This window comes from Tauraco erythrolophus, chromosome 7 (genome assembly GCF_009769465.1).
Source record: "Tauraco erythrolophus isolate bTauEry1 chromosome 7, bTauEry1.pri, whole genome shotgun sequence".
Taxonomy (NCBI): domain Eukaryota; kingdom Metazoa; phylum Chordata; class Aves; order Musophagiformes; family Musophagidae; genus Tauraco; species Tauraco erythrolophus.
In genome coordinates this window covers 49,518,117-49,545,076 of record NC_141471.1, presented here as the reverse complement: position 1 = coordinate 49,545,076, position 26,960 = coordinate 49,518,117, and the positions used below count along the sequence as shown (strand labels likewise).

The following is a 26,960-nucleotide window of genomic DNA, read 5'->3' as shown; positions in this document are numbered from 1 at the left end:
GCGGCATCTGGCGGCGGGGGGCATGGCGTCCGTGGTGCTGAGCGAGGCGGAGAAGCTCTACATCGTGCACGGCGTCCAGGTAGCGGCGGCAGCGGGCGCCTCGCGGGAGGCGCCGCTAGCCCGGGGCGGCGTGGAGGCGGGAGCGGGGAGTCGTTCGGGCCAGCTCGGCCGTGCCCCTGGCCAGCGGTAGCGTTGACCTGTGGGGCGTGGGGCAGGGCCCTTCCCTACCCCTCCAGGCTTGCTCCCGGTGAGCCCGTGTGGGGCGGGAACGAGTTACAGGGTAGGTCGGGAAGGAGGGAGGGAGCTTTCCGTTACTTGGTGCCTGAGGGGAATATCTCTGCGGTAACAATCATCCAAGCACACCGAGGACAGAGCATCGGAACGGAAGGCAGGCTGAGAGCAGGACATGGGTTTGCTTTTTCAGTTCTTGTCCTCCTCGTCCCCCTCTTCCCTAGCACTTTCTCAAGTTTTTGCCGTTGCATGGAGTTTTAGCCTGTCACCAAGCAAAGGAACAGTGAGTGGACCGAGGTGGAAGAGTCAAGAATGCGTAGGGAGAAATGCCAAAGACAAAAGGACGGTACTTTGCAAAGTACAAAAACTGTATTTCACGGCAAAGAAAGCTACTTTTGTGGGGATCAGCTGTATAGTATCTGAGGGCGCGTGATATACAAACATGAAAGCATTTGGAAGGCTGGTGGGTTGTTTTTGTCTGCTGGATCCTAGTTACATATATAATACAGAACTTGAGCATCCGAGGAAAGACCCGTGTTGTGTTAGGTAAAATACCTTTTAAAGCCAAGACCTTTGTGCTTTTGTAGTCTGAAGCTTTCTGTTGAAACAGGGTGGAAGTAGTGCAGGAGTTCAGGTCTGTCTGCAAAGAGCTCGTTGCAGGCTCTAGATACAAGAGGTGAATGGAAAAGTACAGTTGGTTCTGTTGTACTCTTAAGTGAAAGTGATGAAACTAGGAGCTGCTGCTTTTATATTAATTTTACTGTTGTGTTTGGCATGGAAAAAGGAAACTTTAAAATCACAGATTCTTTTCTACTTTTCATTACTGATTCCCTTAAGCACAATATATTGACTGTCATACTTAGGAGGACCTTCGTGTAGATGGTCGTGGCTGTGAAGACTACAGATGTGCAGAAGTAGAAACAGATGTTGTCTCAAATACAAGTGGATCTGCAAGAGTAAAACTGGTAGGTAAATTTCTTAGGGATTGTATACCTTGCTGGTGAAACTTCTGGCTTATGTGACTAGTTTTAAGATAAGCTGAGGCTATCTGTAGATAGGTTTGTGTGTGTAATAAAATGTTTGTATCTATAGCACAAACAGAAACGATGGGTCAAGGAAATAGTGACGGGCTATATAATTCATTCAGATTGGCTTAACCTACTTGAGATAGATTTACTGTGAAGCACCTGAAAAGCCTTCGATCTGAACTAATCTACCATTTAATCTCGAAAAAATGAAACTGCTGTTGTGCCTAATTACTGGAAAAAAATAATTCTGTTCCTTTAGAGTGAAGCAAAACTAATTCTGGCATGTGTTGATTGTGAAGAAGATAAATATACTGTGCACTGTGGTAAAGATTCTGCAGATACAGCTGTTTCCAGAACCAAAACGATAGAAAAAGACATGGATATGAAGAGTGTCTTTTTCACCTAGAGAAAGCTAGTATGTATGGTAATTATTTGAAGAAACTTCTTAGGCTTAACATTATTATTCCAAAGCCTTTCCTTTTTGAGAAATAAACTATTGTGATTTTAAGTTCATTCTGATAGAATGATGGATGCAGATAACTGAAAGGTAGAAATGTTAGTCTACTGCAGACATTTAAGTTAAACAAGTAGTTTTGTGAATATAATTCTAGTTATGTGATATGTTTTTGTTTTAACAGGGACACACTGATATCTTGGTAGGCGTAAAAGCTGAAATGGGGACACCAAAGTTGGAGAAACCAGATGAAGGGTACCTGGAATTCTTTGTTGACTGGTTAGTATACTAGAAGAGAAGGAAATAGATCTAATATTTGGAATAAATGACTAATCAGATCTTCTTCTGAAGTTTATACTTTCATTCCACTAACCTTCCATGAGGATCTGAGTAATAGAAACAAGTTATTCTACTGTTTCAATAGTGGTGAATGTTCAGAAACTTTCTGCTGGTTCTTCAGACCCAAAATAAGTAAAAAAAAATAATAGTTAAAGAATGAAATCAGGTTAAAAAAAAATCCCAAATTGCATAGCATCACTGCAGCTGGAAAAGAATAATGGTTCAATTGCACATGCATTTAACATGACTTCATGACTGCAAGGTCAATTATCTTTTATGTAATGATAGAATAGAAAAAAAACTCTTTAAAAAATAAGTATTCCAGAAGAAAAGAATTGACCGATACCGATTGTACGTTACATAAAGGATTTTGCTTACTTGGTTTTTGAAAGCAGTGGAAAAAGTTTGCAGCGGGTTTTGTACAAAACCGTTTGTTTAAAAAAACCCCATCCTCACTGTAAGCTTTGGATGCAAAAGTTAATTAGAAAATTATCATATTTATCGGTGAATCAGTATTTCGTTAACTCAAATGGTATTTATTTTTAATCATATTTCTGGCTTTGTGCTACAAATGGACTATTGCTTATCCTTACAGTCTTCGTAGTGCTTGAATTGTGAAGGAAGCTAGAAGAAAACTGAGAGCTCTTGTTTTCAGTTTGCTCTGAAATAGGGTAGTGACACCTTGACATTATTCCAGACTGTCTGCTCTCTGAAACTACAGTGTTCATATCTTGCAGACTTCCTAGAACTGTTCTTTAGGAGATAACATGCTTTGAGAACCTCTCATAAAGCCTTGGCACCGTTAAGTTAGCTGTTTTGCATGTGACCTTTGTTTTTTAATCAAAAAATGTTGCCACTATGACATTAAACCAATATACTGTTAGTAAAGCTAAAGTATGAGAACTACTAAGTGTATATCCAATAATCTTTCTGACCTAACTGGCTATATCTGCCTTAACATTTGTGTCTCTCTTACATTATGCAGCTTTCTCTAAGACTGCCTCTGTACATCAGAATGTACTAGTTAACTGTGGAAAGTTAGGGTTTGTGGAGGGCAGGACTCACCTATGAATTAAGGATTTGTCTATGATTACTGTTCAAAAAATATCAGACAGGAAGATGGTCTTCTCAAATGTGGTCCTGCTGTGGTCAAGCTGAGCTTGACTACTTTATACAACTCGTGTACGAAATATCCCAAATAGTACCTGCTTTGTTCTGGTGATTTCTGTATGAAGAAAGTCCAGCGACAGCAGGGACATTTCCTTATTAAAACAAGTGGTCTGTGGGGATGTTGCAATTCTGTGACACTTCTTCCATGTGTAAATAAGTGTTAGAAAAACTTTAACTCATTAGATTAATGTTAGGTTATATTTTCTAACTGTTAATCCCTGCCTCATAAGAAGATGGGAGGAAGATGTGCAGCAATATTGTGCAAGATAGATCTTATCACTTCTAGAAAGAGGTAACTATTGCTTTCTGTGACAACACAGACCAAAAGCCTAAATTTTAGAGAAGGGTAGTCACTTCTTGCGTGCTTGTGCTGCCAGAGAAAGGTGACCTCTAGCTTCCAGAAAGATCCGTAAGACAGAATGTGAAGTGGGAGCAGCTTGTTCTCTGCAAAGGAAAATGGAGGGGTCCCTGAGTGGGTCGCGTGGATCCAGGGCACGGCAGCGGAGCACTCCGAGCAAGAGCTACTGGAGGCGCTGCTGCTGTTCCACTTGGCCTTCATGGGCACAAACAAGACGCAGCGGTTTACTGCTGTCAGATAGAAGGCATGCTGCAATTCCCCGTTCCCAGAAGATTGAGACCAAACACCAAGAAGAAGGAAGAAAGAAAAAAAAGAAGAATTAATACACTTTTAAGATGTTTCCTATCAGAAATGTCCTGACATCGCCACTTAATCCACCTTCCACTTGCCCGGACGAGCCAGCCCAGGCCCCACCTTGTGGAAGCTGAAGAGCAAAATGCAAAATCGTTTAGGGGAACCAGATTTAGTTTTTTGGCACGAATGAGATGTCTTCATCCTCTCTGAAAAATTACTGGTTTGCTATCGTCAAACTCAGAGCATAACAGCAGAATCTGGTCAGTGGAGTGGTTATGTTGCCAAGATAAGACAAAGAAGAAGGACTGGAAACTGCAGACTTTGGGAAGCCAACGACTGGCTCTCACCATCCACTTGACCCTTTGCTGTGAATCCCCGAGACATCTGCCAATACGGCCCTTCCCAAATAAACCTTGGAAGCAGCAGCAGTGGATCGGATGAGGTGAAACCCTGGTGCTGCCCAGCCGACGGTTAGTTCCTCTCTTCCTTCCTCCAAGGAAATCTGTGTGTCTGCTTTGCTTTCCCCACGACCTGCCTTGGGCCTTACCTCTGCTGTAGGACATGGCTGCGGTACAGGTCTGGGCTGGGTGAGCTCCGCTTGACTCAGCTCCTTGGCACTTTGAATCTAAAACAAATACATAAAAATTGATTTCCTGTTTCCATATCACTGGTGTGATAACCAGTTTCCAATTTTGTCTCCAGAGAAAAGAATGACCACAAACTTAGGAGAGTTATGGAAGGATGGCAGGATCAGCATTCTATGAGCCTTCCTCTCAAAAGAAGAAAAAAAGGAAAGAACCCCCCCCCCTCCTCCTCTAGAACAAACAGGTGTCCTGGAACCTGCTCTAGAACCAACAAGCGAGCCAGAACATGCTCTGGAACCAAGTAGTGAGCTAGACTGCAATCCAAAACAAAACAAGTGTCTTGACCCAACCAGTGAGCTAGAAGTTCAAGACCATCTTCCTGAACATGAAATTGAGTATATAACCATCAGGAACCGGTAAGCAAATTGAATCCCAAACTAGTTACATAACAATCAGGAACCAAACCAAACCCCAATCTAGAAACCAACAAGCAAGCTAGAATGTGATCTAGAACCTCCTCTAGCAAAAAAACACCCCACAACAAACCACACGAGCTAGAACGTGATCTTGAACCTGCTCCAGAACCAACAAGTGAGCTAGAACCCTGTCTAGAGCCAAAATTAAACTTTGGAGTCCCCAGCGCAAGATATGGAGCTGCTGGAGTGAATCCAGAGGAGGACCACGAAGATGATCCAAGGGCTGGAACACCTCTCCTATGAAGACAGGCTGAGGGAGTTGGGGCTGTTCAGCCTGGAGAAGAGAAGGCTCCGGGGTGATCTTATTGCAGCCTTCCAGTACCTAAAGGGGACCTACAGGAAAGCTGGAGAGGGACTTTTTACGAGGGCATGTAGTGATAGGACAAGGGGCAATGGCTTTAAACTGAAAGAGGGGAGATTTAGATTAGATCTAAGGAAGAAATTCTTCACTCTGAGGGTGGTGAGGCACTGGAACAGGTTGCCCAGAGGAGCTGTGAATGCCTCATCCCTGGAAGTGTTCAAGGCCAGGTTGGATGAGGCTTTAGGCAACCTGATCTAGTGGAAGGTATCTCTGCCCATGGCAGGGGGGTTGGAACCAGATGATCTTTGAGGTCCTTTCCAACCCAGACCATTCTGTGATCCTGTGAATTGCTGTCAGTACTCCGATGCTTTTCCAGGCTACCACTGGGTGGGAGTAACTGAGTATAGTTTGATATGCTGCATCTCGTGATGAAGTTTCTGTATGTTTTACTTGGCTTTTACATTGTTAAAACTAATAATAAAAATTCAGACTGCAGTGTTAGCTATTTTAAAATGCTTATTTCCCAAAACTTTCATGGTTTCTTGTACTGCTGAAAATAGTCACTTGTTGGATCATATATATAGTTCTCTGCCCCAAAATTCCGTTTCTTTTCATTCCGCTCTGAGTCTTTATCCTGAAATCCAAGAAGCACCTTTAGTCCCATTTTGAGACAGACTTTAATGCTGGTCTCTGGAAGAGATGATTTTTGGGGCACTGATTTGTGATACTAGAGATTAGTTATCGTAGAGTAAGTCCATGTCCTATGGGATATCCTTGCTTCCCATTGGCGCTGGAGGAGACAGTAAACCTGATCATTGATGGTGAAAGACTGCTGTGTCTGCTTTTCTCATGTTTGAGTTTTGGGACTTTTCTAATACTGACTTGTTAGAGCTTTTTTGGTTTTAGTTTTTTGACTGAAGCAAAGATTTATAATTTTTGAACTGTAAGAAATAAATAAAAAAAAGCAGACAAATCTGACTTCTTTGAACACATCAGATTTTGTTTGTGGAATTAGGGAAGTAAGGAATATATTTGTCCAAGTCTGGCCGTCTGTTGAATTGCAGACATGCTTCTGTTCCAGCTGTCAGAGTGGACCTGTTTCATTGATGCCTGCGTGGAAGACTGGATCAGATATGATCTTAAATATTATAGGAGGAAAGCAGTTCTCCAAATCATAAGAGATGACAGTATTGCAGAACAACCACATCAGCATTCTCTTAGGTGATCCTCAGATACTGTTCTATTGGGTTTTGTGGACAAAATGTTAACTTAAAACAAATTCCAGTGCAATTACTAAAGGTATCACTTGAATGGTGGCCGAGGAAAAGGAAGCTTTCATCCCCCTCGCTCCCCTACGGTAAACCCGTTATCATGGCAACTGCTCTTTGCAGAGGTGAGAGGCAAACTAATGAATTTTGAAAGAATGAAACGGTACAATTTTTTACGGTACTTCCTCTATTAAAGACTGTCTGTAGTGGATTTAGCTCAGTTTCAGAGAGGAGCACCATCTGATGCTTGAGTAAAAACTGTTTCAAACTGTTTAAGCAGATGTTCCTTTTGGATGTGAAGTGCAGTGACAGTGCCTGTCCAGGCAAAGACCTGAATCAGTAGATCCATATTGGTAGAGTTACCAGTTTGACTAGACTAAATCCAGACCCTTGTTAGCCCAGTTCTTTGTAGGATCATGAGCTTGAATATTATTGTAATCATATTAACACAGTTGAACAGCATCTGAACCGGAATTCAGATCTATTTATTTCTGGGACTGCCTTGGCAGTCTGGGTGTGTCATAAACGTGATGTCTTCTGACTGCTCTCTGGGAGAGAGGAACGTTAGTGAGGTGATTAACTTCCTGCTGATTCTAAAACAGTGAATCTGCCTTCTTGTTTTAAATGATTGTATGTTTCTTTTGGTGCAAGAATAGAAATCTGATGTTGCTTGCTTGAAGTAAATACAGCTTTAAGTGAAGAATATCCTCTGCGTAATGGAGCCCTTGTATACCAGGAAAATAGCTGTAAGCTTTTGTTTAATTAACTGTTTTATCTCTTTTTATAGTTACTTACGTTTTAGATTATAGTATATTAATGGCCTGAGCAAATGGCTGGATGGGAAGTGCTTAGCTACTGTGACAGAAAGGTTTTGACTGGTAACAGCAAGAAAGCAGGAATCTGGTAGGAGCCTCATTGTGCTTTGGGAGTCTTGATTGTTATGCAATGTGACACTGAAATGGTTTTGAAAGTCTTTAAAATTACACTCTGTTCAGGAGTGGAAATCTGTGCTCCACTTGCCCACCACTGAGTTCTTTCTGTGCTCCATAAAACAAGCTTTTTAGCATTTTCTTTCGTTAGTGTGCTAGACAACCCTTTTTCAAATTGTGCACAGTGTAAATTACTGCAATAGTCCGTAAGCATTGGGTGGCAGTATTTACCATATAGTTGTTATAATAGTACCCTTCTCACATTACTTTTAATTTCACTTTGATTGCAAGGAATTGAAGTGCTAAAATAATAATGGAATTGAGGTGCAGTGAAACTTGCAAGAATATTCCAATTGAATCTTATGTTCTTAACTCTCTGTCAAAGAGGCCATTTATAACTAAAAACTACAACGTTTGATAAAACTACATGTTTAGAAATAATAACGAGATATGGACTGATGTTTGTATACTTATCAACTTAAGATAGGAATCATAATGCTTGCATAACCATACTTTAAATAGAATGATCTACTTAACTCGTGTGAAAGCTGCTTCCATGGATAAGTGCTTGTTTAGTACAAGCTAAAGGCCTGACTCAGCATATTTCCAGAATTAAGTTATACTCAGATATGGTCGTATCTTATAAAAGCGGTGTCTAATGTTAACACAACTGCAAATAATATTATGTCACGCTTGTAGTGCTTCTTCATGTGGCAAGTGTAGTTTGGAAGCATAGATTAGTGCTTGATTGGCGTTTATTTATTTTTTTAAGCATGTATAGTGCTGTCTGGTTACAGAAGCAGCAAGTAACTTGTATAAAATTCAGTAGTTTGCTGAGTTTTCATCAGTTCTGCAAAAGAACAAGTTGGGAGAATTACTGTGAGGTAAGGATTTCCCTTACAGCGCTACAGTCTTGTTGATACAGCTCATTTGATGGTTTAAATCATACCTAGATAATGTAGTTCTTTAGTTGTTGTTTTTTTTTAAAGGTGAAGAGGTTATATTCCAAGAATTTGTTTTCTGCTGTATGTTTGCATTCCTGTGGTGTTCCTGTTCAAGAGCAAAGAGTTTGTATCATCCTACAAACACAAAACATACATGAGAAATTGGCACTGTAAGGTGCCCAGCCAGGAGAATGCAAGGCTTTGCTTTTATAGATTTTGCACATATCAGACTACTTCGTGGAACCACCGCCTTTCTTATGTTCTATAATGAGAAATTAATTTGGGTGAGGTCTGACTAGTTCATTTAAGAACAAGATCTGCAATGGGTCCACTGCTTAGAATGCTCTTGCCCTCTCTATAAACCAGAGGTTGAGTTTGAAATATTTGTTTGTTATTTTGCTGTGTATGCATCTCTGGACATTTCTGCTCTATTTTATCGTGACTCGGAGGTGGAGGTTGGTTGGTTTGTTTGTGAGTTGGTGGTTTTTTTAGGCTTGTTTTCTTTTATTGTTAGAATTTTGTTCTTAGCTGTGTACAAGGCCTCAGCACCTAAGGACTTTCTTGCATGACTGCTAATAAACAAAGTTTGCTGTTTGGAATTGAGGAAGTGAAGACCACACGTTTTTGTCAGATCTCTTTTGGAAAAATGTTCTTGGGTTGCTGCTCTCCATAAGCTGCAGTTGCTGAAAATAATGAGCTGCTGTCTCTAAGTGGCTTGGTAGCAGAGAGTACGCTCAGTAAAGGAATTACCAATTAAGGTCAGATTGTCATGTCACTTTAAAAAAAATTCCATATTCTACTTGTCAGATCATCACATCTTTCTCTTCTTAGCCACTCTCTTATCTTATTAATTTAACGTTCAACTCTAACAGGCTGTCTTGTTAGCTGTTCGGAACTTAGTACAGATTTCTCTCACTTTTTTATTTTTGAAAGGGTTGAGATGATAGAAGATGAGTGCTTAAGAAATAATCCCTGAGAGAATTCACCAACTTTAATATTGTAATTTGGGAACTGAAGACAGCAGTGGAATTTACTTAGTGTCAGAGTTTGTAGCAAAATGTAGGTATGTTATCTGCATCAAGACGTTTTCTTATTCAAAATGGAAATAATTTCTTTACAGATAGGATGCTATTCTTGTACAAATAAATCCTTAGATATTGCTAATCCTTTATATTTAAGAAATGTTCTTTGGTTATTGGCTGCTTCAGAAGTGAAAGTGTTTTTTCTTTCTTTATTTAGTTCTGCAAATGCTACTCCTGAATTTGAAGGCCGGGGAGGAGAAGAACTTGGCATGGAGATAGCGAATACACTCTACAGAGTATTTAGCAGCGAGAGCAGTGTAGACTTGAAATCACTTTGTATTAATCCCAGAGAGCACTGCTGGGTTCTCTATGTTGATATATTGGTAAGTAAGGAAATGAAAACTAAGATTCAAGGAGGTTTTTCAAGGTGCTGACTGTCTTTGCGTAACCATGTGTATTTTCATATGAAAAAAGCTTCTCATAATGTGATATAGTGCTTCACAGCATGGACGGCCATTTTCTTGTGAAAATATCTACCTATAATAGTTAATCACTACTTCCAGCTTGCTCTTTTTCTAGTCGTCTTGATGCCTGTGCTCTGCTGGAGAGCTAATAAAATACTGCATACTCCAAATCTGTCTCAGATAAAAATCAGTGACCTTATACTGACAAGGAAATTGCCACTAAAGAAGGCAAGCTTTTTTCCAAGATAGATTTAACAGCAAGTATATCATTCTCATAAATGTAAGTTAGCATGGGGGCATGTTAGTCCTAACACAACTACCCATCCTGTGTTCCTCTTTGTGCTATTAGCAGTACTAATTCAGAAAGTAAAATAGAAACTTTTCTGGCAAAAATTCCGTTTGGCCTAGGCACTTTTTGATGAAAGTTGTATACCTGTATTGGATGTAGATGAGAAACTGAATGTTTGTTCCCATTAAAAAATGGAAACCGAATTTTATGCATATAAATCTTACGCACGCAGCAGCTCTATTTCCAAACTATGTTGTATTTAGAGCACTCTGTCATGGGAATTTAATAGAATTATGCAAGTCAGACTCTTCTGGGCATTATTTCCAATTCTTACTGATCTAAAGTTGAGTTTGTGTTCGTCAAATTTGTAACTGAAAATATATTGAGGAATCCTACTCGCAGGAATCCATTAATGTCTATGAAATGATTTGCAAACTGTTAAACTATATTGCCAAAAAAAATAAATACAAGAAAACCTTGTAAGGTTTTGTTAAGCAAAACAGGAACATTCAGACTAAGACCTAAATAAATGTGAAAATTAGTCCATTAGGTGTTTAAAAAGCACTAGCATGAGCCTAATTATAGTAGATATGGTACATACTGTGACTTAGTCTGCATACAGAATGATCCAACATGTACCACTGCTGAGTGCTTTAACAGTCCTAGTCACCAGCTTATTGGAGCTTGGCATAGGTTAATAGAGAATGAAGTGTTAGTTCTGAGAAATCACGCTGGGGCCTTTAGTTACTAAGTAATTACAAGCAGAGGTACAGAATATTAAATGTTGTGCTTATTTAGGCAATGTACTGCTTCACATTGCATAAACACTGCATAAACAAAGACTTTCATAAAGCTGATTGCTGCAGAAGTAGTTCTGTATAGCTTTTGTATGAGGTATAACTGCTCATTATTTGATTCTTCCTGGACAATTTTGTTGATTGTCCACAGCTACAGAATAAAACAGCCTTGTTTTTTTAATGCTACTGGTGGTATCAGAATTATGAATGTCAAGACCAATGTTATGTGATGAATTATACATTTAGCTTTGTTTACAGTGCCAGTAAAGAATTCGTTGTTCATTCGTAATTAGGACTCTAAACTTTACGAGTATTTTGATGTCATATTCTGCAGGGATTTTGTGTGTGAGCCATTGAAGAGCTGCTGGTGTAATTAGAACAAGATGCTGTTAACGTTTGTCTCTTATTCTGTTCCCCATTCCCCCTTTTTTTTTTTCCACCCCAGGCCTCTGTATTTTCACGTTGTTGAGATATTTGTATTATTTCCTCTTCTAAATAGAAGACGTATATCACATGTGATTATACTTGATGCAGGTGTTTGATACCTACAAGTTTTCCTGAAGCTGCTGTTGCTGATTCATTCCTGTAGAGCTCCGTTTTAATAGTACATGGTAGAAGTATGACTCTTGTGCTAGTATAAGGCATTACAAGTCGTATTATTCATCATTTGAGGGAGGCAGATTCTAAATATAATAACAATGCTTATTGAGAGGCCTTTGTATGATGTTTTCCTTCAGAATTCCTGGAAATCGTTCAGATTAGTGGTTGTGTTGCATCGTTAAGTTGGAGGGAAAATAAGCCTTAAATCTGTTGAAAGCCTGAAAACACTGGTACCTTGTGCTCAGGTGGAAGGTACTTGTTTTCAAGTCTCTCATTCCAAAAGACAAAAACCCAGAAAGACTGTTATGAACCTGGAGATACTCCATTGCTATGTAACTTAGCCATGTGCACTTTGATCAAAGCATCTGTATTCAGCTCCTGTGTGTTAACCAACTTTGACATATGCAACCTCAAAAGAGAAAACAGTATGTTTTGCATAGTCATGCAGCTTATCGATTAAGAACATCTCCCAAACATTTTCTAGTGGTCAGTGAACTTGGGAGGTGCTATAATTGTGTACAGTCAGATTAGAAAGGAAATAACTTCAAGTATACTCACAACAAAGATGCAGACATATGGACACATATGTCAGAAGTAAGCTTGAGGGTGTTTTTGATACATGTATAGTATTCTGCACATGATTTTCCCCAGCAGCCTGCAGTGCTGAGCAAGGAGAATAAAGTGTGCAATCTCTTTTCATTCCCTACCAAATCACAGTACATTGTGTGTTTGAGGGGGTGCACTAGGTTCTGTTGAAACTTTAGCGATTCACTACTGAGCATCCCTCACAGGATATCCTCATCTTTTCTCTTCCCCACAGTTTGGGGGTGGGGGGGAAACCACTTTGGAAACCTGTCCGTTTAGAAGAAAAACTTATTTGAATAAGGCAAAGTCTACAATGTTTTCCTTTTTTTTCCACTCTCAATAACTTTTTAATTTGTATACCAGTAAACTAAAAGCAGTCTTTTTGAAAGACTTTGCTTTCCACAACTCATGGTTGTGCAGACTTGCTTAGTCCTTAACAAAAAAAAAAAAAAAAAAAAAAAAAAGGAAGTGCCCAGTGCTTCAGCTGAGAAGAGAGTGTTCATTTCTTCTTGGAGAAATTGTACCATGCTTGTTACAGGCTGTGTTCCTAGCCTGTAGGCGCCACTGCAATACAGATAAGGCTTTAGAACAGCAACTAGCGACAGTACAGGCACATCCCATTATTGTGTTTTAATGACAAAGATATTGTGAGGCTTATTGTGTTACCTGGTAAAATCCAATAATGACTGAAAGTGGCAAGTTAACCTCTCTGTATCCAGCAGCTGTTTGCAAAGAAATAATTTGATCCCCTTTGTATTTAGCTTACTATCCCAAGCTTTTGTCATTCTTTTTACACAATTCTGTCTGTCTTCATAAAAATAAACTGTCTTTCCAGAATATCTGATTTATGATTTGCTCCCAGTGCAGGAGTTTATCTCGTTCTTAAATAGATTTTGAAGAACAATCAATGCAATCAGTGTTGCAAAACTTGTTTTGCTCTCAGCATACAGCATAGATTGATGTAATGGAGAAGCGTCCATATGTTCTTGCTGAAGTAGTTTCAAGTGTTTGCTGGGGATGTGAGTGCTTGTAGAACTGGCAGCTCAGAGTGGAGCTGGTCAGAGAATTAACACTAGACTGTGGCCAAATACATCTCTGTGTTGTCTGTCAGCCTATAGAAGGTATTAGCGGTTATGGGAGCCCTGCCTTTTTAGATAGTGTGCAGTGGTGTTGTTCTACTGATCTTCTTTGAAAAAGGCTCCTTTTTGAAAAAGTATAGAAAATGGATTGGCTTGGTTTGATGTTAAAGAATGAATATGGTGAGTTTATAAAAAGTGTTCTGGTCATAGTCTAGTTCAGAGCCTTAGCACAAGACGAGTAAGAACAGCAATGGTTTCATTTCAGCAGCTATTTTTAAATTTTATCATTAATTTTATTATGAAGTGTGTTAACTCTTATGTTTGGCATGTGTAATACAGTTAGATGAAATCTTAATTTCCTATCTGTTGTTTATTTTCATAGATAGACTTTAAAGACAACTTTATTTTTTTAAAGCCTGTTCTGATTCTTAATTTTGTGCGGTTTCAAGTAGGTTTAAGTAAAATAAAGGCTTGTTTTAAAGGCACTAGCCTGATTTACTTTTAAAGAGATTTTTTTTTTTTATCTCCCCAGTTATTGGAATGTGGTGGGAACCTCTTTGATGCAATCTCTATTGCAGTGAAGGCAGCTCTCTTTAACACAAGGTAAAGCACAGATCTCATTTCATGTGAGTGGAAGCGGCATGGGAAGAGAAAGAGAAGTACTCTCTGTGAGCAAAGTATTTTTAATGCTTAATTATTTAAATAAGAAATACCCAAGGCGACTTGCATTCAGATACAAGGCAGTCCATTTGCGTGCAAGTAATATGAACTAATGACCTTGATTATTAGAAACCGAATTAAGTGTCATATTGCAGTGTGTGCACAATCAGGCTCATGATATAACTTTTGTTCTGTAGCCAGATCCTGAAAAAAATTGTCTCGACCATATGGTTTTGTTGCAAGTAGTTGGAGGCCTTTGTGTTGATGCCTTGTGGGTTTAAAATAAGAAGTATTTACCGATATGTGATGCTCCTAAATAAGAAGCCCTCTGTCAGTGTAACTATTGATTTGTAACTAGCCCTGTTTTCTCACTTCTGATGTTCTTTCTCATTAGCTGCTAGTCTAGAGTTCTTTTTAAGATTAAGAGGAAAAGATAGTGGTGAGAGATTGTGGGGAGAGGGAAATTGTGTCTTTAAAAGAACTTTGCCCCATGCATTTTAATTCAAAGAACAGAAAAACAAAATCTATTAGAATGAAGGATACAAGTGCTCTCCTCTCTGTGTTTTAATGATAACAATCAATAATATTTTTTCTGATTCTTTTATCTTCTTTATCTGTAGATGAAAGACAATACAGACTTTTGTAGCACCTTTGAGAAGGAAACTAGTGAATGGCTTTGCTAAAAAAACTTCTGTAGCAAAAGTAGCTGGAAGAAGTGCAAAAGTTAGACTCTTAGAGGCATAAGTGTTTTAGAAATGGATCTGAAATTGTTCTTCAGCTATAAATAAGAGATCTGCTAAAGTCACTGGCATAGTTCAGGCTTATTCATCAGGCAGTCAGCACACAGTACTAGAGCTGGAAAAGTACATGCAAGAAGAAGAAAATCTGCTTTTGAAGAGAGGCAGTATATCAGGACATCAACACTATAAAAGGGGATAAAGGGAGAATCCATCTGAGACTACAACTTGTATATATTGCTGAGAAATTTCTCATTTTAATCACGTTCTCAACAGTAACTTAACAGTAGATTGTTTTTGTAGCATGAAGAAATACTGTCACAAATGTACTGGCTCACAAAAGAGTTGACAGTACGCTAAAGGGAAGAAATACCTGTGTCTTGTGTGAGCTGCCAGGTTACGAAAGTCAGAGAGTTAAAACAGTTGTTCCCATGTGATTTGTTTTGCAGATCCGAGACAGATACTTTATTTACAAGATAACCAGATCTCTTTTCTTATTTCAACCAAAATACTAGTTCTGACTAAAGAGAGAAGATCATATAAAAAGTAATTAAAATCATAGAATCATAGAATGGTTAGGGTTGGAAGGGACCTTAAAGATCATCTAGTTCCAACCCCCCTGCCATGGGCAGAGAAATCCTCCACTAGACCAGGTTGCCCAAAGCCTCATCCAACCTGGCCTTGAACGCTTCTAGGGATGGGGCATCCACAACTTCTCTGGGCAACCTGTTCCACTGCCTCGTCACCCTCAATGTAAAAAAATTCTTCCTTATATCTAATCTAAATCTGCCCTTTTTCAGTTTGAATCCATTGCCCTTTGTCCTATCACTACACGCCCTTGTAAAAAGTCCCTCTCCAGCTTTCCTGTAGGCCCCAGGAAAAATTTCCTTTTATTTAAATAAATAAAAGGAAATCTGTTGGTTTGGGAACACGGAAAGTATAATTGTTTTAATTATTCTGCTTTATTTTTATTCTTCTGAAAACGGGATCTTTCATATAATCTTTAATCTGTGGGCAAGCATCCACAGTCTTGTGGAAGACAGTTATCAAATCAAAATGTGGTACAGTAGGACATAATGCAGAGCCTGCTGATTTTTGGCCTGTGAAAACCCTGTCTTTTGGTTTGAGCAGGGAATGCTAGTATGTCTAATCTCGTGAGAGCTCAGAAAGTCAAGAGGTGAAATTCAAAGTGAAAACCTGTTGTCTTCATTAACTGTTCTTCTCCCTTTCCTTTGGTACCTACTAAGTTTTCTTTGGATTGACACAAGGTTGTTTAGAGTAGCTGCCCACGCTCCATAAAATAGTATTGTCCCAGCAAGACAAGATGTCAGTTTGAAGATCACTTCAGATTAAGTGTTCTGAACTTCGCTTGACATGTGTGTCCCTCTTTGAGTCTTACTTGCCTTTCATAATCTGTTTACAACCAGGTTTTTGTTATAAGTGTTTTCAGATCTTTGTCCACCTTGGAAGCAAGCGCAGGAAGCTCAAGCTGCTGGTTTTTTCTTTGAAGCTAGAAATTTTTAGATGTTCAGATAGGCTTTTGAAAACTTCAGCTTCATCCTTAAAATCTTACTCTAACCGTTTTTATAATAGCTACAGACATATTTTTCTTTATGACTAAGTAGATGCAAAATCGTAACTTCAGAAATTTTGTGCAAGAGTTACGGGATTCAAATCCTTTGAATGTCTGACCTGACTCATCGTATCCCCTTCAGGCACAGAACAATGACAGTATGACTGGTTTAGGGGGAACATTTACTCCTTGGAATTTTGTATTGTTCATTATGTTCTAAAAACTCTGTCAAGATCATGTGCAAAAGATAGCAGATAGCGAACTTTCCTCTTATCTGTGTCTCCAGGGTGCTTAAGGCTGGATTTATCCATGGTCAAAGTAGGTATTGTAAAATGTGCAAGTAGCTACTGCATCAGGACTTAGCATTAAACTTGATCCTGTGGAATGTGCCTGTTTGCAACCCAGGCAACAGAAACTAGGCAAGTTACAAAAGCTACAGAGTTTATAACAAAATAGCCTTGCAGATGTTGTGGTTTTTTGCTGGGCAGCATGGCAGAGGCAGAACTGATGCTTGCTTGCAAGGGTAGGACTGGTTTTGCACTTGTGAAATCTGGGTCTGCAGCATACAGAAAAGAGCATTGTTCGTCACGTGACTAAGTCCTGCTGCACAGATTTCTGCCCTGATTAGTTGCAGGAATCAAAACAGAAAAATAAAAATTGCAAATTAGACACGTACAGCCAGTTCTCAAGATAAATCTTCACAAGCTGGGGGAGGAAATATTCAGTTTTTTAGAAGTACTTTGTGTTACACTCTCTTTGCCTAGTTTTTGTGTGTATATACCCCCTTTTTATGCAACTATGCTGCTTGTTCTTATGCTTTTTGCCTCTTCAGCAGTTCTAATTTATACCTCTCTCATCTATTCTTGACCAAAACAGCTCCTTACAGGCATTTTTCAGATATTAATTCTGACAACTTTTTCTTGCAGACCAAACATTGCTCTGATTTCATAGCTATTTTAGGATGGAGTTAAAATTGCTTAATCTCACGGATTTTCTTGAAATCTTCCTTGTGCTCTGGCACATACAATTCTTGACTAGGCTGTTGTCCGGTGTTGTCCCTTGTCCTGTGTAGCTTGAGGGTTGTGACTTTGTTCCATCAAATTTAATGGAATGTTTTAAATCTCAAAATAGGCTTTGATGCATTTCCAGTGAGTTGTTACGTAACTTTGCAAAGCGTTTTGAGTTTAACTTCAGGAAAAAGTACACATCACAGTCGTTCTGCTTACTCAAAGTTTTAGTTTTAGCTTGGCTCATGCTGATGTTCTTGTAGGGAATTTGTTCTCACTAAAGCCAGGGTTAGCTGTTGTGAAGTACCTCTAGGTCCCTTAGCCACGAGTAACTAAAATACTCTTCCAGGGAACAACAAAAATCACTTTGCGTAGGTGGGGGAAAAGTTCACTAAATCAGTCCCTATCTCCTCCTCTTTGAAAAGAGATTTCGTACAGAACATGTAAAAGAATGTAACCTCCAGAGTCTAGTTATAAAACACAATGCTACTGTAAAAGTACCGATATAAAAACAGATTGTGGTTACATTCCACGTGGTTAGTGAAGTTAGCTTTCTAGGGACGTCTTGAAATATTTTATGTTTTCATGTGTAAAAGTGAGAGCAGTATGGTTGAGCTGTGTGTGGGTTTTACTGGCCAGTAAAGCAAAGTCTCTCAGTCAGTACTGCGTCCTAGTGGGCAGCTGGATGAATGAGGCTATATAAGACACTGAGGTTCTTGGCTTCTTGAGATACCATCTTCTACTAAATTGTTTTAAATTACTTTATTAATTGTGCTAAGAAAGCTGCATTAAATCGTCTTGTAAAGCTCCCATTAAATGGCTGTAACAAATACAATATGCATATCACTGATAAGGAACCTGTCTAGCTCATCTGAGAGAGCGCTTGTCACTCACAAGTGAGAAGAAAGCATTTCTTGGATTTCTGCTTGGGTTTTATCCCTGGTCGTTGCTTTTGTAGATCTGTCCTTAGAACAGTAGAGTCTTCTCGGTTTCTTAATGAATGAGAACATTTTGCCAATCTTCCCGTCTTGCGAAAGAGGAAGGATTTTGCTAATGTCGTCTTTTCCCTTTAACCCAACTGTCCTTAGTTAGTGTCATTCTTTCCTGAACAGCTTTACTACTTGTATTTGCTACTGATGTCACAGCTTTGCCAAGCAATGCAATTGCTGTAATTCTGACAATTTTACTGTTGTCTACAAGGTTGGGGAACTACGGTACAAAAGCAGTCAGTCTTGGTAATGTCTTTCCTGTAATTCCAGGCAGACATACAAAGAATTGTTCAAAATCGCATGGTGCAAATTCTCAAAGAATCTCTCCCCATATATCAGTGTAAAAAAAAAAACAAATTCTAGTGGTTTGAATGATGTAAATATGATTACCTTATTGTAAGTGGGAAGAAATTCAGGATGCTTTCTTCCTAGTGTCAGTCAGTGAGTTGTTAATACTTTGATAACGTTCTTGATTTTTTTCTTAACATTTAGCCTCATTTAGAGGAAAGGGCACTTCCTGGAGCTGAGACTGTATGACACCTGTATGTGTTATCTGTTCTGGCAATGATTTTGCACGTTTTGTTTCCACAGAATACCCAAAGTGCATGTTCTGGAGGATAAAGAAGGCTCTAAAGAGATTGAGCTGTCCAATGACCCTTATGATTGTATTCGACTTAGCGTGGATGATGTGCCCTGCATCGTCACACTAAGCAAAGTAAGCCTGACAAATTTCTGACCTTCTACCTAGAAATTTCAGTTTCTATTAAGTTCACCTGCCGTTTACTTTTTCCCTAAAGATAAAACTTGTTTTACAGAAATGGTCAGTGTCCACTATGTATATATTGATTGATTCCAGGTCTCCTAATTAAGAAAAACTTTTACCAAATTAAGGGGTTTTTTTCCACCTCTGACTCGCAGGTTTGCATTTGATGCATTCTTAAAATGCATCTTCTTGCATGTAGAAGAGATATTATTTTTCATCTACTCCTCGCTCAACAACCAGAGCAGCAGATACTTCAGTATGTTAAAACAAATGGGTATTGTTGGAAGGCACAGAGGTTGTGTGATCTGCCTGGAGTTACACAATGAGCATTTGTTGCTGGGGATAGAACTGTTTTCATGGGTGCATGCAATACTGTCCTTTCCTTTCAACAGATTTTTGCTTTCCTTTTCTTTTTCCATATATAGCCCACAACTAATGCAGTTGATTTGCTGGATGCTGCATTTTCCAATGCAAGAGTTAGTGATTTGCTTAGTTACCTGGAATTTTCTCTGACATATCTTTTAAGCAAGTTTCATAAATAGTAGAAAAGCCACCACTGAAGTGGGGGCTCACCTGAGTCCTGGGATGTGTAATTTTCACCTATCAGGGAGGAAAGTCCATGCTTGGTGTTGAGGGGAGAGGGGAATCTGGAGTTTCATATAGATAAAAGGATGGTTAGAGAGGAAAACTGTGTGAAATAGTGACGTGCTTATCTCATCTCTGTTATGTATGTACACATAATTTGGAGTCAGAGGCTGTTTAAGTACTGTGCAGTCAGGCGATGTTAGGATAGGAGGCTGTAGATAGCCAACAGACCTACTACTCACAATTTAACTTCTTAATAAAGAGCTTAGACAACTGTAAACTAATATGTTGTTTTGTCCCTGACTTACAGATTGGATACAGGCATGTGGTGGATGCTACCCTTGAGGAAGAAGCCTGTTCTTTGGCCAGCCTGCTTATTTCTGTGACCAGTAAAGGTGCCCTCACTTCTATGAAGAAAATGGGGAAAGGTAGCCTTGATCCTGAGAGTATTTTTGAAATGATGGAGGTAAGGAGTTGTGAGCAGTTAACTGATCATACTGAATGATACTGATGAACTGGAATTTGAGTATATGAAAAGCTACAGTAAAGAACAGAGATCCTGGTGCTTTTATTAGGTGCACAAGGGACTTGCTGAAGATTACAGACAGTTCATTTGAAACAGTTTAATATGCATGGAAGTTACCTAAAATGTTTAGATGCCTGAAATGTATGGTGCTTACAGTTGTTTCAGTCAAGTACCTCACAGCAGTAAGACTGTAAAGCTTAAGTTGATCAACTTTGAGAGTCTTTTTAGAGAACCTGTTCCCTTTCTCATTATTTCTGAATTAAAGACTGAAAGAGCAATACTTCTAACATGGTAAAGTCCCTATAGAAGTAGATATGGTACTTCGAATTGCCAGTGCACAGTGTTCTCTTCTAGTGCAACTCATTCTGTTTGTGGTAAGGTTACTGTTTTCATTTTACTATAGTTTTTTTTTGCTCCTTTATTTGATTTCTGATCTGCCCCTGCTCCGTGAAAACACTAGTATCTGGATGTTGTTCACATCCACATAAGAATTCAATTTTAAACCTTTCTTCAAGCTTTTCTTAAAACTGTCTCCCAGTAAAAACTCTATGCCTGGGTTTGGCCTTGAGCTGGCCAAACTGGCTCTGTTTCCTAGAGATCCAGAACTAATTTCAGCATGGCTGTAGTGAGGAATGCAGAACTTGGGGCCAAGTTTGAAAACAGCTGGTCTCAAGTGGAAATTACATGCTGAGTGTATGTGGCACTTCACTGTTTCACCATGTGCATCCAGAGTGCTAATCTTGGTAGTACTGGTGAGCTTTTTATTTGCATCCAGACAGGTCACTTATCCACCTTATCATCTGCACAGATATGCAGAGGGAGGTTATCTCTAACTTGGCATCCTAAAGATCCTAAAGAAACCAAACTTCCCATGGATGTCTGATGTGTCTTCCTTGATGGATTTTGAGTCCAATTCTAACTAAATGTCATAGAAGACTTGAGATTTTGAGTGTAGGGCTGCTACAAAGCGATGGATCCTTAAGATAGATGCAGGTTTGTGGCAGAAACTGGCCCACATGCAAATTATCTGCGGAAAGCTTTGATTGGAGCCTCTATTTTGATCACAGATTTCACTCTACATTGAGCGCTAAATAGGAAATGAACTTCTGCAGTTCCATTGTATAGCCTAGCCCCAAAGTCTATCCTTGGGATTATATAATGTTCATCTAAACGCTGATCAGTGATGCATATGGTAGGTAAGCATGGGAAATCTTCAAACTGTCCTACTGGGCTTAAGAGCTTTAGTGAACTTGTCCCTACTTGTTGGTGCAAGGAGTTAAAAGCTTCAGCTGATGACCCAGTGAGCTGTGCTGTCTCTCACTTGCTGTGGAAGAAGTCTTCCCTCCTGGGTGGTGAGCAGTTTGAAAGAGTGAGGGATAAAGCTGATGAGAAGAAACCAAGATGTTTTCTGGGAGGTTAGAGATTATCTGTTTGGACCTGCCTCAAACTCAGCAGCCTGACTAGGATACCGAGAAAAACAAAAGGCCTGGGAATGTCCAGTGGAGGAGCTGCATAACCCTTGCTTGATGCCTCCATTGCCTAATGATTTGGCTGCAGGTCAGAGAGTGTTCAGCTTTCCCTGCCTGGTAGGGAACAGATGATCCTAGGACGTATCTCTTAGGAAGGCAGCTTCTTGGAAAGGTTTTGGGAAGCTGGCAACGTTAGGCTTTTTTTCTAAGTTTATGATCTGATCTATAAGAGAGGCAAGCAGGAATAAGATGGCAACAGGGTTGCGTGTTCTGTCAGTGCCAAAGCTCTGTATAGTTCCTATTTACTTTGACCTGATGTGAATGATGATGTCCTACGTTTGAGGAGAAGAATGCGCAAAGTGTATCACCCCTCAGGACTCCAGATTGCTGCTGTGATCTTTGTCCCAGAACAGAGCTGTAAAAAATTCCTATGTGTGCCTCCCTTTTTTTAGCATGACTCATACTGTCTAGGATTGACAGCTGCCTTGCTGCATCAAAGTTCTTCCCCAATTTCCTTTCGTACTATGAGCCATGTTCTGTCACCCGGTTCTTCGATTAGAAATGTACCTCATTTTAAGGTTTGTGCACCCACAGTGTTGGCAATTGTCATCAACACGTGAAAAAGAGCTTTGTGGTCAGCTGTATGGCAGACACAGGCTTCGTTGCATAGATCGGGAGCTAATAAATTTGGTTTAATATAATCTGTCTTTGGCTCATTAAGGACAGGTAGGCTCTCTATGTCTCTGTATGGAGCCAGTATTTCAGGTCAGTTAGAGAAACCCTGGCAAAGTTCTAACAGGCACCGCTACCTTAAGATCTTTATTTCAGCATTGCCCACTATTTCCCTGTCCTGCAGCTTCCATAGTACAATTGTGCATGTGGGAAGAGCAGAGGCTGGTTTCAGAGCTAATCCTGGTGGTTTTCCTCTGTTGGAGTTTATTTCTGTAAAGAAAACCTTCTGTTAACTCCTTTAAGGTCCTTGGACAGTGCAGAATTGCACATCATAATGAAGAATCTGCCCACAGACTGATTGGTTGGTGCAGCCAGTGTGCATTTTGGGCTTCTGTGGCCACATGACAGGGTGTTGAGCTGGTCTAAATTCAGTCTGCTGATTCTGAGCATGTTCGGAAGAGTTTACTGAAGGTTGTATTAGTAGGCTGCTTTGCTGGTCAGGTATCTCTTGTCCCCTGGCAGCTAGCATATGGCCTCATATTGCGTGTGCTGGCTAATTTGGATGTGTGCTTATGCCTGATGTGAATTTAATTTGTATTGCTGGGTGATCCAGCAGTGCACAGATCTGGTGTTAATGATCATGGAGTACTTCTCTGATGAATGGGAGCACTGCCTTTATGTGTACATTTTTCCAAAACTTAATTAAAATGCAACTTCCACCACTTTTATTTTTCTTAATTAAAAGTATGTTTTTCTTATACCAGCTGGTGTATATTAATCATTAGAGTGAAAATATTTGTCAAAAGGAAGTGTTCCGTGAGAGTTATCTTCCTGAGACATAAGCATATGTCTCAGATTTATTTTGTTTTCTTTGCATTGCAGACTGGAAAAAGAGTAGGAAAGTCATTGCACATAGCCCTTCAGAAGACTTTGGATGAAGAAGAGAGTTTGGGGACCTCACGGCAGAAAGTTGGATTTCTAGGATGAGTTTTTATTAAATGTTCAGAACTGTTTTTAATTGTTTGTGCAATCTTGTCAGTTTGTATATAGAAAAAGGATATTTTTTTCTTCCGGTTCCTTTATCCTTCTGGCTAAGAGGCTATTAAAATGTTACTAAGCATAAAGAAAGCTACAGTTAAATGCAAATAAGCAAATTCGAGATGCTTTCCATATGGGTAACTGTCCGCACCTAGGAAGCACATCAGCAGCAATTGATGCAGTTGCCTGGGAAGTGTTTGAGTCTGTTTTCAAGAGTGACTGGTGTAGGTTCCACTTAATTCTGTTTGCCTGAGTTCCTCTTCTGCAGTCCAGCCGCTGTGTTCTAGAGCGTATATGGGGGTGTCCGTAGTACAGCACAAGCCAGGTTTTGGGCCTCTTGAAATTTTTTTGGTTTTGTTCACCAGCCAGATGAGAACAGCACTTTGTGGAGGTCTTCCTTCAAATTATGTTACTTTTCTTTGAATAAAATATTAGATTTTACTATAAATACAACATGGTCCAAAGTTTCTAATTCATATTTTAAACCAAGATTTCTTTGCTTACTAGAGCTCTGCCACCTAGCCAAAGCCTCTCGTGGCGGCTAAGGAGAAGGGACATGGCTAAGGCAGAAGGGAAAATTAGTTATTTTTTTAGGAGTTTGGTAATTCAGATGGAGAAGCATAGTGGCTGTCAGTAATGATCCTTTACAAGGACAGACAGAAGATGGCAGATAAGGTATGGAATCAGGATGTATCATCAGGTCTTCAAAACAGTGCGTTCCCTCCCTACATCAATTGGCTCGCCCAGCAAAGGATAACAGCTGTTTATTGGGCAGGACAGGAAGAGACAACAGATGGAAGAAGTCGAAGGAAAAAGTTAATTTTTCAAGAAGTTAATGTTTCAGCTGCAAGTGTTAGAAGGATCATTTTCAGCAAACATTATGGCAAAAGTTACTACAATAATCTAGGAATCATTTGGCTCTTACTCAAGCAGTGTTTTCTGAATTTCCTGTTTTCATTTCCTAATATCGATTAAAAACGTTCTTTTGTCTGGAATGTGTTTGGTGGGGAGAAGGGGAAGGTTTTTGCTGAAGGAAAGCTGTAGATATAGAACAAAACATATTACAGCTCAAATTAATAATCATGATCACATTAAAATATATGGTGTACTTAAGGTCCCCACAGCCCTTTTCCTAGAGCTCACTTGCATAATTATTTAAGGTGCCTGGAGTACTACTGTATATTTCAGATATGTGTAGCCACTACTATAATGAGCAGGCAAGTTAAAAATAAAAAATAAATTGTCCTACAGAATTTGCCTAAGATGTCTGTTTGGAAGAGGTGGAATTTTTTTCAGTATCTTAAGTCATAGTTTAGGTAGGTTATGATAGTGCTATGTAGTAATACAGGCAAGAAGTGACAATGATTATCTGTATCATCTTTAATCATCCCAGTAGAGTTATTCTATGTGAAGTGAAGACTGACCTGACATCAGCTTTACAGTAGCTGTGATCCAGTCCTTGTCACCAAAGCAGCTTGTAAGAATGTTGAAAGAAAGAAAACCGAAGGGAGAAAAACTATTTACAGTACCTTAGACTTACCACGGACAGTTTTGTTTGGTCGTGTATTGTTTAATGTTTCTGAAAATGGTTAATCTAAATGAGGATTGCAAGTCTTAAACCACAGCCATCCTCTGAATAGCTGTTGCCTGTTTTATTACAGATTTGTGGTTGGATACCAAAAGGCTGCCTAGAGTTACTTCCAGGGTGATTTTTGTAACATGGTAATAACAGCGTATTTCTACATAGCCTTCCAGCTGAAGGATCTCCAAGCGTTTTGCAAGTTACATCATTTAAGATGTTTCTTGTCTCCTGTCCAGATCCTTTCAATTTTAAATTGATTGTTATGAGAACTGAGGGAGGGCCAGAGGGGGAAGGAAAAAGAAACCTCACTGTGTTTCAAGTATGTTAACTGACATCTCTGTGGAGGTGAATACATTTATGTTCCCTCTCCACTTCTTACAAAGGATTGCAAATATTTAACCTGTCTGAGATCCAGGCTATGTGCTCAAGGCAGCTAAAGAACAAACTCTTGCTACCTGAGCATCTGAGTCTGCTTCTAGCACAGGGAAACCTGTGGAGCAGCTGTATATACAAAAATGGCTACCCTGTCACAAAGTACTGGGTACCAAGCACTTCCTGAGCATAAGTATAAATCAACATGGTGCAAGCATCTGCAGTGCCTCCTCTAATCATGCATGTCCTTCCCCCAGGGCTTCTGTAGCTGTGTAAGCAGGCACAGAACAAATTGTGAGTCTTCAAGGGGTCCTATTCCATCCACACCCGCTGCCTCCCATCTGTTGGCATTGAAAAGCAACAGGGTGGAGTGTGGCCCCGGTTCAGACTGGGGCTGCTTCTACTCCTGAGATATAAATAATGAGCCTGGCCAAAAGTATTACACAGCTGCTAGTTGGTCTCAGCTGTCCCTGGAGGTTTGCTGCTACCAACTCATATCCCAAATGGATAAACAAAGCTCTGACGGGTAAAAGGGCCTACAGCTCTCTCAGTTGATACATCATCTGCCAAGAAATCTTTGAGGCTGTGGTTCTCAGGCATGCTAAGGGCTATGCTGCCCATTTCTGTTTTCTTAGCTCTTTTTAACCCCTCCCTTCCATCCCAAACAAAAGTAACAGATTTTTAATAGAGGTTTCGACTAGGACTGCTCCTGTTCCCATCTGGGCTGGTGGAAAGTTCCATGTGTTGCTGTGCAGATACTGCCACGTTTTCATTGACTCCAGTCCAGTAGAACTAAGAGGAAACATCTGCGGAGCAGGATAGCTCTCTGTTTGTCCCAGAAATTAATTGCTTCTGCTGGGAGTGTCGAGAGGCTGAAAGCTGTGTACTAAAGATGAGGAGTCTGGCAACTCCTGCTAGGTTTCTACTTGTGTTGCCTAAAAGACACACAGTGGCAATTTACCTTCCTGCCCCACTCCCCTCCATGTATCCCAGCCTAAAGGTCTCTTTGACAGGGACATTCACCTTGAAGCAGGAGAGCGCAAGGCTGTAGGTCAGTGGACCTGGCTGATTTGCTTCTTGTGTTCCTCCAGATCTGTGTTTACGCTCAGGGTGATGCACAGCCGATTTACCAAGCCCAGGAATCCCATCAGCCAACGTTTTGCAACTACAGTAATGGTTCAACATTGCAATTGTGTGGTTTGGGGAGGAGAGGGCAGCTCGCTTTGCCCTGGGGGTGGGGGCTGAGGGGCTATGCCACCCACAGTTGGGCTTTATAAAACTTGCTTCAGCACAGCCTGTCGTAAAGACAGGTTAGTGGGAGTTAGAGCGCACTCGTGGGTTCCAGGAGACTGGAGTATGCACATCTCTTTTTGAGGGACTCAGCACCTTGATTTGATGTAGATAATATCTCATGGAGTTTCTGCATTTTCTCTGTAAATAGGAATTAATTGGGATTTACCGCCTTCTGCTAGGACTGCCTCTAACTTTTCTTTTAAATTTCAACGGGTGCCATTGCCCTCCTCAGCAGCGGGATGTTCTCCAGCCCTGCTGTGGCACTGGTTTACTTTACCTGTTAATAAGCAGCCATGGAGCCCTGGAGCCAGGGGAAGAAGTCAGCATGACTTGGTAAGACCTAAGAGAAGAGCGCTCCAGTCCGTACCCCAGAGCCATGTTCCCTCCTTCCCTTTAGCACGCTTGAGCAAAGTGGAAGAGCAGGCCTGCAGCTGGGACTGAAGCTCTCCAGCCATCAGGCTCCATGCTGTTGTTCCTGCCTG

General features: G+C 40.0%; 1 protein-coding gene across 3 annotated transcripts; it reads left to right on the top strand.

Moving 5' to 3' along the window:
• On the top strand, positions 1-26,374 carry EXOSC7 (exosome component 7). 3 transcript variants are annotated; one of them, XR_015222261.1, is made up of 9 exons: positions 1-79; positions 1,095-1,196; positions 1,898-1,992; positions 9,616-9,781; positions 13,745-13,815; positions 18,770-18,893; positions 19,837-19,992; positions 21,120-21,244; positions 23,076-23,106. XR_015222261.1 is itself a non-coding variant. In XM_086614786.1 (8 exons), exons 1-8 carry the CDS (start codon positions 23-25, stop codon positions 23,178-23,180), a joined length of 876 nt encoding a protein of 291 aa, XP_086470912.1. In that variant the 5' UTR covers positions 1-22; the 3' UTR covers positions 23,181-26,374. The 3 variants fall into 3 exon arrangements, 2 of the variants coding, with proteins under 2 accessions (XP_086470912.1, XP_086470913.1); XM_086614786.1 differs by lacking the exon at positions 21,120-21,244 and having other exon boundaries at positions 23,076-26,374; XM_086614787.1 differs by having other exon boundaries at positions 21,120-23,116.
• Positions 26,375-26,960: the final 586 nt, after the last annotated feature.

Bases quoted from the DNA above. Each gene is read 5' to 3' on its own strand.
- EXOSC7 (XM_086614786.1), top strand. From the start codon at position 23: ATGGCGTCCGTGGTGCTGAGCGAGGCGGAGAAGCTCTACATCGTGCAC. The intron at 80-1,094 runs GTAGCGGCGGCA...TGTCATACTTAG, and splicing joins ACATCGTGCACGGCGTCCAG to GAGGACCTTCGTGTAGATGG. The intron at 1,197-1,897 runs GTAGGTAAATTT...TTGTTTTAACAG, and splicing joins GATCTGCAAGAGTAAAACTG to GGACACACTGATATCTTGGT.